Here is a 15,892-nt window from a genome sequence, read left to right as displayed (position 1 = left end):
GCTTCGCAAATTAGTTAATTCAAACAATTACGGATTTGAATGCTAATTTAGCTATAGTTTGTATAACAAAATGCTAAGATGACCAATCCTAAAATCTCGCACACAAGCATAAAATAAAACAGATCAACTATGGATATTCAACAAGGATTAAAGAATGAAAATCGAATCTCATTAACAAATTATATCAAGGTTTTGTCTCCCTCAACCAAGTATAAAAGTTTAGCTACAACGATTCATCAAAAACTCAATAAAAATTCAAAAGAAAGGAAGAAATCTTGAGAGAGTGTTCGAATAACAAAACCTAGCCTCCAAGGAGATTGTAAAAGTCTGAAAAACAATCCCCCAAAAACGAAATAAAAGCCTAATAAAAACTAGAGTCCAAAATAAAAGAGTTTCCAAAATTACATAATATTTCCCAAACAGACTAGCGCGCTCGATCGCATGAGTACGCAGGATCGAGCGCATGAAAAATAGCGAACCCACTGTTTTGAATTTTCTCGGCCGCGCTCGATCCAATGAGTTCCTTGGATCGAGCGCATGAAAAATGCATCACCTACTGCCTTGATTCTTCAGAAGCCGCGCTCGATCCTGTGAGTTTATCCTATCGAGCGCATGAAACTTTGTAGAAAATCTGATTTCTTCATGAAACTTGATAATTCCTACACATTAAACCCGGGAGTAGATTATGTAGCCAAATGCATGAATATAAACAAAACTAAGATAAAACACGAACAAAAACAATTAAACGAATGTAAACTACTAACAAAATAACATTAAAATATGCGAACAAAACACGACTATCAAAATGATATTTCTAAGTTCATGATTAATGCATGTATTTTATGATGAGATAACGGTCATGTAAAGAAAATATTTTTGGGAAGTTGAAGTGATTTGTGACAAACACGGGACTGGAGGTCGGGATACCGGGCCCGTTGACCTTTCCACTTATGATTATGAGCCTATGGTTCCCCAAATGTTGGGTGAAGTGGCATAGGGAATTAAGGGTACACCCCACAGGCCGCCACCACGTACGATGGATTTAGATTGATCAATTGAATTAGGTTACACTTCACTGATATGACCCACAGAAAATGATTTTTATGTTTATGACATGCCAATGCTTATGTTACGTATTATGATACATATTATGTTATGATTTAGATTACGATGCAGTTTATGCATACGATTTTACGATCATGCATGCATTAGAATCCTTAGGTTATTTTTATATACGTTATGTGCTTGCATGTGGTTTTATTTAGTAGTACTCGTTATTAAAGGTAGAGAATTCTGGACCTTTAGGCTCATTAGATCTAAATGGTGTGCAGGTGAGTTTTATGTTATTCAGGAGGTTTTGGTCCCGACTGGTGGTGAATTCCTCTGTGCATCCGTGGCGAGCTAGCACACCCGTGACCTTCGCCAGCTCATGTTTCAGTTGATTAGATTATGATGGGATATTTTATGCATTGAGCTATTTTCCGCACATGTTTACTATTTTTCATTAGTTTGCATACTTTTGAGATTAAAGTAGTTTGCATGGATTTTAACCTGTTCGAGTTTTTAAACTTTTAAGATGCAATCGATTTTTATTATGCATTAAATTTTATGAAAATTTATTTTAAGTATAGATGCATATATGTTTGGGCATATATGAAAATTTTTTTTTTTTAAAAAAATTTCGAGTTAGGGTCATTTTATTTTGTATCAGAGCAAGGTCCTTGGAGGGTTAGCTAGCCTGCTACGTGGAGCTCAGAAGTCGCACTGCCAGTCTGTGAGATTTTAAATGCTTTTAATTATGTTTTAAAAATGGGACCAATGAGTTAGATTTTTCACTGAAATTTATGTTATAAGGCTTTTAAATTAAAATACATAGTTATGCAATACGGCTGCGTGAGGGATTTTTGGGAATTGCAGTATGTCTCCGAGTCGCGTAGTTTGCGATGCGGGTAATCAGGATCCACCCTCGCCTCTACCTTCATCTGCAACTCTACCACTCACAGCTTTTGAGAGGGCCAACATGGGCATGCTAGCTGGTATCACGAGTTTACTTGAGCATCAGGCTGGATAGCTTAGGAGGGCGCACGAGGAGGACATCACTGAGAGGTTCTGCAAGCAGGCACCAAAGGAGTTTGCGTGGACCCGTGATCCACTTGTGGCTGAGGAGTGGATTCTAGTGTTGGAGATGATATTTGCCTACATGGGGACCCAGGATGCCAATTGGGTCAGATGCGCAATCTACATGTTGAAGGATGATGCAGCTCTCTGGTTGGAAGGCCCAGTGACTGCTTGAAACGACCCTGACTCAACTTTAACTAATAATTAAATAAAAAGCGGATTTAAGAAAATTTTATTAAAAATTTCGGCATGACCTCTCTGCTTATAGTACAACCAACCTGTCTCATACAACATCCAAAATAAAATAAAAGAAAAAGACGACTGACGACACCAGAAACTAGGCCGAGACAAGAACGAAATCCAAATGAGAGGTTCGACATATCAAATATTTACAAGATTAGAAATCTAATATTTACATGCTCGAAAACAAAGCTATCGAAACATTACATAAGCATTTGACAACTGAGCAAAATAAATGATCCAAACATAGAAATTCTAATAACTATGCGGAAGGCGAGCATAGGTCGGAGGGATGTGCCGTGCCCGCATCGCAGTCCACTCGATAGTCTTGCCCCTCGATCTAAAAGAAATGCACCTCACCTGAAATTAGGAAGAAGTGGGGTGAGTCTAAAAGACCCAGCAAGAATATGGGGGAGATAACGAATACTACGTAAATACAAGCAAACGCAGATTAAAAATAACAGATACTAAAAATACCTTTGTCTTGTACCCTTACTTTAAACAAGTGAATAAACTTCAAAATTAAAGAGAGAACATGAAATGAAACATATGCATTGCTAAGTCATGTATAATCAATGAAACTGCATAAACTGTAACTGAATCTGTAACTATGAACTTAGATCCTTGATTGTGACCCTGTGATTTCGATCATGATCATGGCTGCAGTGCACTATGCCGCAAGGAAGTTAGGATAACACCCAACTCGATCTTGCCCTGTATTTGGTAAGGTAGGTCAAGATTTCTCTTAACCCCACACATACACGTCATTTCTATATTTGGTAAGGTAGGTCAAGATTTCTCTTAACCCCACACATACACGTCATTTCTATATTTGGTAAGGTAGGTCAAGATTTCTCTTAACCCCACACATACACGTCATTTCTATAGTCACAACCATATCACTTCGTTCATAAAAATATTTTCTTTCATACTTTCTTTCTTGAATATGGGACTTAGCATGCATATGTAAATATGACGTACATGTAAACGTTAATAAATAATCATGCATATGACTCACACATGGATGATCGGGATGGTGATTTTGGGAGCAAACCAAAGGATGGAGAATTTAACCCATAAATTGCACTTTCGACTAATTGAAGCGGTTTACCCGTAAAATCAATAACTTGCTCGATTCTTAATAAAAGAGATTCCGCTTGAAACCACGACTCGATGACACTTAGAACTAAGCCAAGAAATCAACCTTGGAATTTATTTCCTAAGAGATCATTTTTCAAAAGTACGATTTCCGGGCAGCAGCCCCCTTAGCTTAAAAATTCTGCATGCACCAAACATTCAAAAATCTAGAACTCGAGCGAAATTTAACCGAATTAATTCCCGCTAGAACCGACGTTTTCCTAACATCTTTGCCTAATTCCAGACCCGAGCCCATGGTCTAATTCTGATCTTAACCCAACCTTAGCCATATATTCCTGGACAGTTCACACTTTCCAGAAACTTCTGCTCAAGCCCACCTCTTGCACTTAACCATGACGCTCCCAAGTCCCAAACCACTAGACTAGGAATCAAGATCAGCCTCTAATTTCTTCATAAGCTCCTAAAACTTGCCCATAACCTGCTGGAATTCAGCTCCAAAAATGGCAGCCTCTAAACCACAAAACCGATCCTACAAATCATAGCCAAATCTGTGATTACATCAACACAACTTACAAACTGCTTCAAACCATTCTAATTGCTACCATGTGAACTACATAACACCCATGGTAGCTCCTCAATCACCATCCAAATCAACACAATTTAAAACACCACATTTTCGAACCCAAGCTACCACAGTTTCTGAAAAATTTTGGCTTCCACAAGGCAAACAAATCTGGAAATTTCAAAGGTAGCATGGCATCCAAACATTTCATTACAAGCTCATACATAAATCATAACTCATCAAACAACACAATTTTCCAAGAAAAAGCATCGATATCTCGACTAAAAAGGGGAAAGGGGAACACGAACAGGGAACTACTCATGCATTCAAACATATATACTTCAAAACTCCCAAAACAATGCAAACCATATAATATCTAATCTACAATGGGCAAGGAAGAAACCATATCCTTGCCTAAGTTACAAAACCGAAAGAACAAGGGCTTGTTGGAGCCAAAACCGATCCAAAGGCTGGGACGAACAGGAACCGAGCTGCCAAGAAGAAGGAAGCACCAACTCCTTCAGCTCGCCAAAATGAAGCTTTGCCGGAGAAGGAGAGAAATAAAGCTGCTGCGATCGAGCTTGAAGAAAATGGCCGATCCGAGGGCCTGGAACGAGCTGGTACAGAGCTCAAAAGAGAGTGAAGTAGCTCGAGCAGCAAGCCATGAGACTGCCTCACCGGAGAAGAAGAAAAAATGGAGCTGCGACCGTGGCTTGGTGAAGGGGATTAAGCCGATGGATGAGTGTTGGAGGAGAAAGATGGAATCGTGTATGTGCGTGAGTGTTTGTCTTGAGAATGAGTGAGATTTGAGTGTGAAATTTAGGGATTAGGGTTATCTATATTAAATTGATGGGGTGAGTGAGGGTTATATATATATATATATATATATATATATATATATATATATATATATATATATATAAATATAAATAAAATATTACACATTAATAATAATAAAAGAAGATTCTAACTTAACTCAACAACTAGGATTTATTAATTTAATTGCACTAAATAAAATACAAGATTGAAATTCTAATTTAAAATATTAAATATAATTTTACTAGTCCGGGATTGAAAATGATATCCTAGAATTAAAAATCAATAATTTAAATATTTTGATGTCGCAGCAACGAGTAAAAATATTTAAATAACAAGCAGACCCATTAAAATAATTTAAACAAACTAGACGAATGATTAAAAGCAATTTAAATAAATATAAAAGTGGAAATAAAACCTTTAAAATGATTTGGACAATTAATAAAGATTTAAATAAATAAACTAGGCATTTAAAATAATTTAAAATAATTAACCGCTAAACTCAAGCTATTTAAAGTAAATAAGTTGGACAATAGAAAATATTTAAATAACTAAACTAAATAGTTAAAATAGTTTAAAAGAATAAACTAAATAATTAAAATCATTTAAATATGCAAGTCTAAACCTTCAAAAAATTTTAAAGCAAATAAATTGCACAATATAATCATTTGAATAAATAATAAAATATTTCATTAACACATAATTCACATAAAGAATTTAAATCAAATAAACTTAAAATAATAAAAATCCTAATATTTATTAAATTATTGCATGTAATCTAGTAAATTGGATTTTAGGCGTCACACTCGTATTGATTTGGTTAGGATGATTTGAAAGGATTTCAAGACGGCTTTCTTTGAAGAGAACTTCACAAAAGATGTTCGAGGCCAGCTGATTTGTGACTTCATGAGCCTCCGACAGGAAGATAGGACTGTGGCTGAGTATCTGAGGAAGTTCGAGCAGGGTTGTCACTTCGTGCCCACAATTGATACAGTGGCGAACGAGAGGCTGCTACATTTCACTAATGTCTTGAGGTCCAACATCAAGCATGATGTTTCCATGGCGAACGTGACAATATACAAGGTAGCGGTTAATCGAGCGCACCAGTCTAAGAAGGGGAGGAAGGAGATGCCGGCTGACTTCCCGAATAAGAGGCAGTTCCACAAGTCATCTAGAGGACATTTCTTGCAGCAGCCAGCATAGATGTCTTATCTTGGGTCGTGTAAGGGCTCAGATTCTCTTAGACCTTAGCAGCAACGGCAGCAGAGGCCGCAGGGCCAGCAAAGACAGCATCCTTAGGGGACAGTTGCTCCTATAACTTGAGAGGTACCTTTCTACAGACAGTGTCAGAGGCCTCATGCTGGAAAGTGTTTGTTTGGTTCAAGCAGTTGCTATCATTACGAGGATCCGGAACAATTTTGAGGAACTGTCACAGGGCGAGGCAGACCACAGGGTTCTTGTCTGTGGTGTAGGCTGAGGAGGCAGATCATGATACTTCTCTTATTGCGGATAGTCCTAATTTGCATTCTTAAATTCAGTTATTGAGATGCTTAGTTAAGACTTTCATTGAAAATTGATTGACTATTGTACTTGTGTTTTAGAAATGGACGTGTAGGATGAGAATTCTGAATTAGTGAAATTAGCATGCTTAGGATTGAACTTTAGATGTTAATTGGTTGCTATTGAAGAACGGTCTTTATCTGTTGGGAAATCTTTTGCGTGCAGGGAAGATTAGCATTAGAGGTATTGTTATGCTTGTGTTGCTAGATTCTGGAGCTACGCTTTCTTTTATCTCTCAGTAGTTTTTGAGGATTTTTAATAATTGTTTGCTATAGGTTAAATGAAAATGTTGGGTCGGAGAGAATGTTTTGAGAATTCTCTTAGAGATTTGATTGATTGTTATTAAGGAATTCAGATTTCATTTTTTCTCCAGAATCGTTGAGCCAAATGATTCGGGTGAAGGGTACTATTGAGAGATGATTTAGCTTATTGCAGATATGAAATTTGGGAATTTGGTGATAGTACTAACTGAGTAATTAAGTATTGATTGACGTTTAGTTGATTTTGTGAGGGATTGGGAAGGTGCTTTTGGGATAGAGGAAAATCAGTTACGTGAGCCATTTTATCGATTCTCTCCGAAAATATTGGAATCCTTCTTGTAATTCATGCGTTCCTTGATTTGCATGACATTGTTCATTGAATATTCATTCAATTTGGCTTCGAATGATATTTCGGTTATGAATTTCGGAAATTCATATTTCTTGAGAACTTGATATTTCTTTTTGGATAGAGGAAAATCTAGACATGGATATTTATTTGGATGAGTATTGTTATTCTATTCCATTGGGATCTCGATTTTATTTTTTTGACATCGGATTACAACTTGGGATTTTATTTCTTTTTCGTTGAGTGCGTGCGGATTTTCTCGCGTGTAAGACACGCTGACAACCTTGATTTTGATTTGTATTGATGATGGGGCGTGATGTCATACCTATTTACAGGTGATCACCTGATTTGATATTGATTGATTGGCTTGTATCCCTTGTTCATGGAGCCTTGAATTGATTCTCTTAGGTTAGAGTTAGTCCAGCAGACTACAGATATCGTGGTTCGAATTCGGGATAAGATGAGGGCCACACAGAGGCGTCAGAAGAGTTATGCTGATCGGTTACTACGAGACCTCGAGTTTGCTGTTGGAGACCATGTGTTTGTGAGGATTGCGCCCATGAAGGGCATGATACGTTATGGATATGAGCCTCTGCAGTTGGCATCAGACTTGTCGTCCGAGGAACGACTAGAGCAGATCTTATCACGAGAGGAGCAGAGACTTAGAACGCGAGTTTTTTTCCCTTGGTCAAGGTCTGGTGGTAGAATCAGTCACAGGAGGAGGCTCTCTTGGAGGCCGAGATCGTTATGCGGACGTATTGTCCAGAGCTTATCGGTACTTACTCCAATTTCGAGGACGAAATTCCATTTAAGGGGGGAGAGTTGTAACACCCTAAAAATTTATTACCGAATTAATTGTTAATTATAATAATTATGGAGTGGATAAAATATTTATTGCGAACAATTGAGTTGTAGAGTGTATTTACAAAATACACGTGACAATTAGTCAATTAATTTGACTATTTCTGGATATCTAGTAATATTGGTATTTTTGAGATAATTATTGAGATAATGAAATTAAAATAATTATCTATGCCAGATAATTTAATTTAATTGTAGAAATTTATCGGTTTGGTTGACTGATCAAAGCCTAAGATTAACATAATTTATTTATTGGGAAATAACTGGTCTAGTTTCCATGTCAAAGTTCGTTATTTCAGATAATTGTAAAAATGTGTTAAATTACATATTGGAGTAAAATAACACAAGAGCATTAAAATGGATCAGACAGGGTCATTTTAGGACCAATTTTTATAATATTAAGTGGTACACTCTCTTTCACGCACAAAACACCCAAAACACACACTAAAACCCTAACCCCCAATTCGTTCCTACCATCGCCGTCCATCCAATCGCCGCCATTGCCGTCGATTGACCCCGACATTTTGTAACTCTCGTCGTGGCGGTCACAACCATACCAAGATCATGAGTTTTGGTGTCCGATTTGGTGATCACGAAGTCGAGAAAGGGGCGACACTATGCATCGTCTTCTTTGCGCGTAATAGTCGGATTTTAGCTTGATTGAGCTTGGTTTTGGGCTGCTAAACGGTATTAGGATGTGTGTAGATAATTTCCCAAGCTTATTCCAGCTTTTTTCGTGGAAAAATTGGGTAGATCGAAGCTTTGAACGTCGTCATTGCTGCCACTATTTTTCGCCGATTCCGGCCGCCACCATGGTCCATTCTGGCCGTGGCCTAGTCCGTTAGAATTGTCTCATCGAGCTATACAAACTTGCCAAATTTCGTGAATTTTGGAGTTGATTTGCAGATCGCCGCCGCGCCTCCGTCTTCCCTAATTTTCCGGTGAGTTTTGACATGTTAAACATTTTTGATCGGTTCGACATGATGGATCCAAATATCCAAGTTTCGAGTCGAGATTCAAAACCTTGAATCGGTGAGAATGCAATTAAGTTCGGAAATTTTTGGTCAAAATTTGACCAGAGTTGACCAGGGTTGACTTTTGACCATTATATGATTTTTCGCATATCGGAAGCCATTTGAGGATAATTAGATGCAGAAATCAGCATATTAGGGATTTGATCTTCCAGCATTGGATAATTATGGGATTCTCGAGTCCCGATATGAGCAACCATAACCGTATAAGTTTTTCGTGCGTTCTAAACGCAAAGGCATGTTATACCCTTCCTTTCTCACACCATTTAGATCAGTATATTCACTGTTTTGATTATTAAATTGTGTTGTTGCATTTGTATGTGTATATGGTAACTCAAATTTTAACCCATGCATCATTCGCGTTTTTATGTATTGTGGATGATTTTTTTGTCATGACTGGGTCTTAGTTGTTGTTCACTGATTGATGGCTGGGCTAGGTCCCTTTGGGTTTTGGTTTAAGATGTCTTGAAGTAGTGTCGGCTAGGTAAACAGTTGGATGGTTCTAAGGGTGCTCTATCTAGCGGACAGCTCAGGCAGGGCTCAGACGATTGGGTTGTCGGGGTCGGATAAAGTGTATTAGGGTCATATGTTATGGTTTGGTTTCAGATTCTTTTATGTTGGGCCGGGTAATTTATTTAAGATTCTAAGTGTTTAGTTTATTCATTGGGTCAATTTTGTTATTGGGCCTAAGATGTTCATTGAGCTTAATTTAGTTAATGGGTGTAAAATGTTTATTGAGTTTAATTTATTTTTTGGGCTTAGTTGTCTATTTGGGATAAAGTGTTATTTGGACTTGAATGAATTGATTTAGTTATTGAGCCAAGATTATTGGGATTAAGATATTTAGTGGAGATTTAATTTAATAATTGAGATAAATTTGTTAATGAGCCTAAGTTGTTTAATTATTTGGTTGGACTAAGTACTATTGTGCCAATCTAAGTCTGATTGGGTCATTTAAAGTATGATTAAGCTAGTCTAAGTATTTTTGGGCCAGTATAAATGTTAATGAGCCAGTATAAGTTTATGGGTTTTAGTTAAGGGGCAACAACTCGAACTAGCCAGTGGCAAACAAAATAGTCCGTAAAATATATTTAATTGATGTATATTTATATTTTCATATAAGTATGATTTTATTATGAAAAATGAATTAAATATATATTTACGGGCAAAATTTTAAGAAAATAATATTTCTAAGGTCATGATTCATCCATGTATTTTATGATGAGATAACGGGCATGTAAAGAAAATATTTTTTGAAAGTTGAAGTGATTTGTGACAAACACGGGACTGGAGGTCGGGATACCGGGCCCAATGACCTTTCCACTTACGATTATGAGCCTATGGATCCCCAAAGGTTGGGTGAAGTGGAGCGTTAGGGGTACACCCCACAGGCCGCCACCACGTGTGATGGATTTAGATTGATCAATCAAATTAGGTTACACTTCACTGATATGACCCACATAAAATAATTTTTATTTTTATGACATGCCAATGCTTATGTTACGTATTATGTTATGATTTATATTACGACGCAGTTTATGCATACGATTTGACGATCATGCATGCATTAGAATCCTCAGGTTATTTTTATATACGTTATGTGTTTGCATGTGGTTTTATTTAGTAGTACTCGTTATTAATGGTAGATCATGCTGGGCCTTTAGGCTCACTAGATCTAAATGGTGTGCAGGTGAGTTTTATGTTATTCAGAAGGTTGTGGTCCAGACTGGTGGTGAAGACCTTTGTGCATCCGTGGTGAACTAGCACACCCGTGACCTTCGCCAGCTCATGTTTCAGTTGATTTAGTTTATGATGAGATATTTTATGTATTGAGCTATTTTCCGCACTTGTTTATTATTTTTCATTAGTTTGCATACTTTTGAGATTATAGTCGTTTGCATGGATTTTAACCTGTTCGAGTTTTTAAACTTTTAAGATGCAATCGATTTTTATTATGCATTAAATTTTATGAAAATCTATTTTAAGTATAGATGCATATATGTATGGGCATATATGTAATATTTTTTTTAAAAAAAAATAAAATTTCGAGTTAGGGTCGTTTCATAAACATGAGTAAACATATGTATGTAATGCATGCAATCGTGATGACTGGCAAAGGGTCATCTGATAAATCATGCTCAGTACAGGCGCCAAATGAGTGCTGTAATCTCACAGATCAACCTTTGGGTACAACCACACTCGTATAGTACACTAAAGTAGTCAGACATACTTTTCTTCGCCGTCGCGGTACTCTTAGTGACAGACTAACAAGTATAGAGCTGAGCGGCTCTACAATCAGATATAACAAGGTATAGGCTCAACATGTATATGCACAAGACATGAATATGGAAAGCGGAAAATCATATATCGTGCCATATAATAATGCCAAGTAAATGCAACATATAAATATGAATACTCGCTGGCAATCTCAGAAAATGTGTACGTACCTCTAGGCTAGTTCAAGTCTAGTAGGATCCTAGGTTCCAAGCCTATATTCAAAAGTTCACCGTATCACTACACAAGTTCTATAAGCCTTAACTAAGCTAATAAGTACTACAAATACTTAAATAGATTACCGGACCATACTTTCGTCCGTAGTAAGCCCTTTTGAGTCGCTAGTCCCAGATGATTATAACCACGCCTTGGTTATTCCAGACTTCTATAATAATCGATAGGGCCGTCAAGTGTATAACTCACACTATATAGCTGAAGAAGGAAACTCGGGAATTCGTAATCAGAAATGAATCTGAAGACCCCTATTTATAGGAAAATTCCCTGTCAATTTCGGATCCTCCAAACATGAGTTCGGATCGTCCGATGCAGCTCAATGCCTGCATGCATAACACGTCGTGTTCGGACCGTCCGATCGCCACTTTGGATCATTCTAAGTGTCCTATGATTGACACTTGTCAAAATCCATGGCTAAGTAATCCTGCCTGCTTGGCCAAGGGAAGTTCGGACCGTCTGATCGTGGGTTCGGATCATCCAAACGTTCCTTCACTCCAAAGTCAACAAGTCTTCTTTGGAGCCCCCAGACTGTTGAGTTCGGATCGTTTGAAGTCCTCTTCGGACCGTTCAAACTGGCCCAAACAATGGAAGCCCAATTATAAATTCTGAAGTCTGATTAAGCCCTGGAATTGGTTAATTTTTAACCCTTAATCATGTTTAAAATATTATTATCTTAAAATAAAATCTGGGTTACTACAAAACGGACCGCGTACTTACGTCCATGTAGGGATCCGTGTACCCTCGCTTATTTGAGTTTTTAGAATTTGTTTATGCACAGACCCCAAACATGCATACGTGCATGGGTCCGTGTGAACTTGGCTCGAGGCAGTAACTTGATGATTTTGAAAAGTTGGGCACGGACCCAAGCACGGAGGGTGCACGGGGTCCGTGCATAAAACAGAGAGTTGGGTTTTTAGTGCAATTGTTTTGCACAGACCTATGCACGGAGGGTGCACGGGGTCCGTATATGTTTGGTAGCCTCCGACCCTTTGCTACAGGTTAATGCACGGACCCGAGCACAGATGGTGCACGGGTCCGGGCATGTTATTTTTTTAAAACAATTTCTTTACCTTTTTGGTCCAGATTCTCTGTCGATTATTGAATGTTTTATTTCCATTAGATGATTAGAATAAAGGTCCTCACATTAAGTGGTATCAGAGCGATAAGTTCTTGGTTTTGAACTAGAAGTGAGTGGGGTAGATCTAGTCCGCTTGAATTGGCTTCTCGCATGTGATTGAGTTATTTTAATTGAATATTTTAATTACAAGCGAGTATGCTTTATTATTTATAAATTATTTGAATTACCTGATATTTTGATTTAAATGATAAAGCATGAACTACTTGAGATATAACTGTACTGGATTCTCGATTTGTATTCGAATTCCAAAGAGATTGAAGGGCACCGAATTGTGAATTGAGGTATATGTGTCCTAATCTCTTGAATATCAGATATGACACCTCGAAGAGTTTTGAACAGGGAACAACCAGCAGTAACTCCTCCGAATGATCAGGGTAGTACTAAGACTGAGGTGATGCATGTCACTACAACTCCAATGGAGACCTTACTAAAAAGGTTCCAATATTTTAAGCCGCCAACCTTGAAGGGTTCTAAGAACACTATTGACTACGAGAGTTAGCTGGAGGACATTGATCAGTTGTTTGATTCTCTAGATTATTCTAGCGATCGCCAAATCAGTTTAGTGATTCATCAGCTGCAGGGTGTTGCTAAGAGCTGGTGGATTTCGATGAAAAAGGCTATCAAGAATCGAGGTACGGCTGTCACTTGGAGTTTGTTTAAGACTGAATTCTACAAGATTTTATTCCCGGTGTCTTATAGAAATGATAAAGGTGCTGAATTTTCCACTTTGAAGCAAGGGAACATGAATATTGAGGATTATGTGTCTAAATTTGATAGCTTGCTGAAGTTTGCACTGCACTTTTCCGAAAACAAAGAAGCAAAAACCAACAAGTCCATTAATGGCTTGAACCCCGATATCTTTACATTGGTAAACACGGGCAGGCCTGATAATTTTGTTGATGTTATGAACCAAGCCAAAGGAGCCGAAACAGGGTTGATGAGACAGCGAGGAGCTCAGTTTGTGCCTCATCAACAGAGACAATATCAGAACCAGATTCCTTAGTTTTAGAATCAGCCACCGAGATCCGAGGGAGGTGGGAGTAGCAACAACAAAAATGATTACTATCTTCCGAAGGGGAAACAATTTAAGAAGCCCTGAAGCAGTTCGTTGAGTTCTAGTGGCTCGAAGCAGTTTGGATCAGGGCAGAGTTGTAGTCATCCAGGTATGTCTGGTACTAAACGTGGAGGTCTTCATCCCAATGATCAGTGTAGGGCAATTTTTTGGAGCTGTCATATCTGTAACCAGACCGGTCACTATGCCAGAGTTTGTCCCCTGCGAGGGTCCGATCGAGCACAGAGTGGAGGATCTTCGAGTTAGTCAACTCAGTCTGAGAGGTAAGCTGCAGCAGTCCACTCTTTCCAGCCTCGGCAGCAGACACGACAAGGAGGTAACGAGAATTTGAATCAGCCTCCTAGGCAACAGGCGAGAGTTTTTGCATTGACTGAGGATTAGGCTGAGGCAGCATCTGGGGATGTTATAGCAGGTAACTGTTTGATTTTTGGTTATCCTGCTCATGTTTTGATAGATATGAGTGCTTCTCATTCTTTTATATCTGAACAATTTATGTTGATGCATGCTTTATCTACTGAGCCTTTGCCCGCTGTAGTCGTTGTTACTTTATCTTTGGGTGGGGGAATTGTATCTGTGAAATTAGTTCGGAACTGTGAATTGCGAACTGAAGGGAATTTGATTGAAATAGATTGTATTGTACTTGGATTATCCGATTTTGACTACATAGTTGGTATAGATGTGTTAACTAAGTATAGGGCTACAGTCGATTGTTTTCTGAAAGTGGTCAGATTCAGACCAAAGATGGCAGATGAATGGAAATTCTTTGATAAGGGTTCTCGATCCAGAATCCCTTTAATATATATTTTGTCGATAACTCGTTTATTACAGAAAGGAGCAGAGGGATTCTTGATTTATGTTATCAATGTCCTGAAGTCTAGCCCTGAGTTTATTGATATATCAGTGGTTGGGGAGTTTGATGATGTTTTTCCGGATGATATTTCAGGATTTCCGCCTATTCATGAGGTCGAATTCAGCATTGAGTTGACATCAGGTACGCAACCAATTTCTAAAGCTTCTTACCGAATGACTCCTGTTGAACTGAAGGAACTGAAATAACAGTTGGAAGATTTGATTGCCAAAGGATACATCTGACCTAGAGTATTGCCTTTGGGTGCTCCTGTTCTCTTTGTTCGGAAGAAAGATGGATCCATGCGACTCTACATCGACTACCGCCAACTGAATCAAGTGACGGTAAAGAACAGGTATCCGTTACCTCGAATAGATTAACTTTTTGATCAACTGTAGGGTTCTTGTGTGTACTCCAAGATTGATCTGATTTTGGGTTATCATCAACTGAGGGTTCTTGATGAAGATGTGGCTAAGACTTCTTTCAGAACAAGGTATGGTCATTTTGAGTTTGTAGTCATGCCGTTCGGTTTGACTAATCCTCCAGCAGTTTTTATGGGTCTGATGAACCATATCTTTTAGCTTTATTTGGATGAGTTTGTGATTATATTCATTTATGATATCCTTATATATTCGAAGAGATGCACTAACATGTAGAGCACTTGAGGATTGTCTTGCAGATTTTGCGAGCTGAGCAGTTGTTTTCCAAGCTGTCTAAGTGTGAGTTTTGGTTAAACCGAGTCGTCTTTCTCGGTCATATTATTTTTGGAGATGGGTTATCTGTCGATCCCATCAAGATTGAAGCAGTCATTAATTGGACTAGACCGACATCAGTGCCTAAAATCTAAAGTTTCATGGGTTTAGCGGTTTATTATCGTCGATTTATCAAGGTATTTTCATCTATTGTGAATCCGATTACCCAACTGACTCGGAAGAATGCACCTTTTGTCTGGACTAAAGAGTGCGAGGCCAGTTTTATTGATCTGAAGAAGAGATTGAACAGTGCCCCGATTCTTTCTATTCCGTCAGGTACGAGTGGATTTTTAGTTTATTGCGATGCTTCTCACCGAGGTTTGGGATGTGTTCTTATGCAGAGGAAGCACATGATAGTGTACGCATCGAGTCCGCTAAAGCCAAACAAGACTCGATATCCGGTTCATGATCTTGAGCTGGCAGCGATCGTTTTTTATTTAAAGATCTGGCGTCACTACCTTTACGGTGAGACTTTCGAAATCTTTACAGATCATAAAAGATTGAAATATTTGTTTTCGCAGTCCGAATTGAATATGAGACAGAGGAGATGGTTAGATTTGTTGAAGGATTTCGACTGTGAAATCAAGTATTATCCGGGGAAATCGAATGCAGCTGCAGATGCATTAAACCGAAAGCTTTGTTCTTTATCTCTTTCTACTATCGGTGTTTCTCCAATGATTGAT

General features: G+C 38.2%; 1 protein-coding gene across 1 annotated transcript; it reads left to right on the top strand.

The window, feature by feature from the left end:
- The first annotated feature begins 14,108 nt into the window (after nucleotides 1-14,108).
- Nucleotides 14,109-14,666, top strand: LOC140878960 (uncharacterized). Its single transcript, XM_073282588.1, has 2 exons — nucleotides 14,109-14,333; nucleotides 14,439-14,666. The coding sequence occupies exons 1-2, from the start codon at nucleotides 14,109-14,111 to the stop codon at nucleotides 14,664-14,666; spliced, it is 453 nt and encodes a 150-aa protein (XP_073138689.1).
- Nucleotides 14,667-15,892: the final 1,226 nt, after the last annotated feature.

The sequence above is a fragment of the Henckelia pumila genome, chromosome 2 (assembly GCF_033568475.1).
Source record: "Henckelia pumila isolate YLH828 chromosome 2, ASM3356847v2, whole genome shotgun sequence".
NCBI classification, from domain to species: domain Eukaryota; kingdom Viridiplantae; phylum Streptophyta; class Magnoliopsida; order Lamiales; family Gesneriaceae; genus Henckelia; species Henckelia pumila.
Note: the sequence above shows the minus strand (reverse complement) of the source record. Positions and strands in the feature narration are given on the sequence as shown.

Excerpts from the sequence above, each read along its gene's own strand:
- LOC140878960 (XM_073282588.1), top strand. The coding sequence starts at position 14,109 with ATGCATGCTTTATCTACTGAGCCTTTGCCCGCTGTAGTCGTTGTTACT. Across the intron at positions 14,334-14,438 it reads TCGATTGTTTTCTGAAAGTG|AAAGGAGCAGAGGGATTCTT; the intron begins GTCAGATTCAGA and ends CGTTTATTACAG.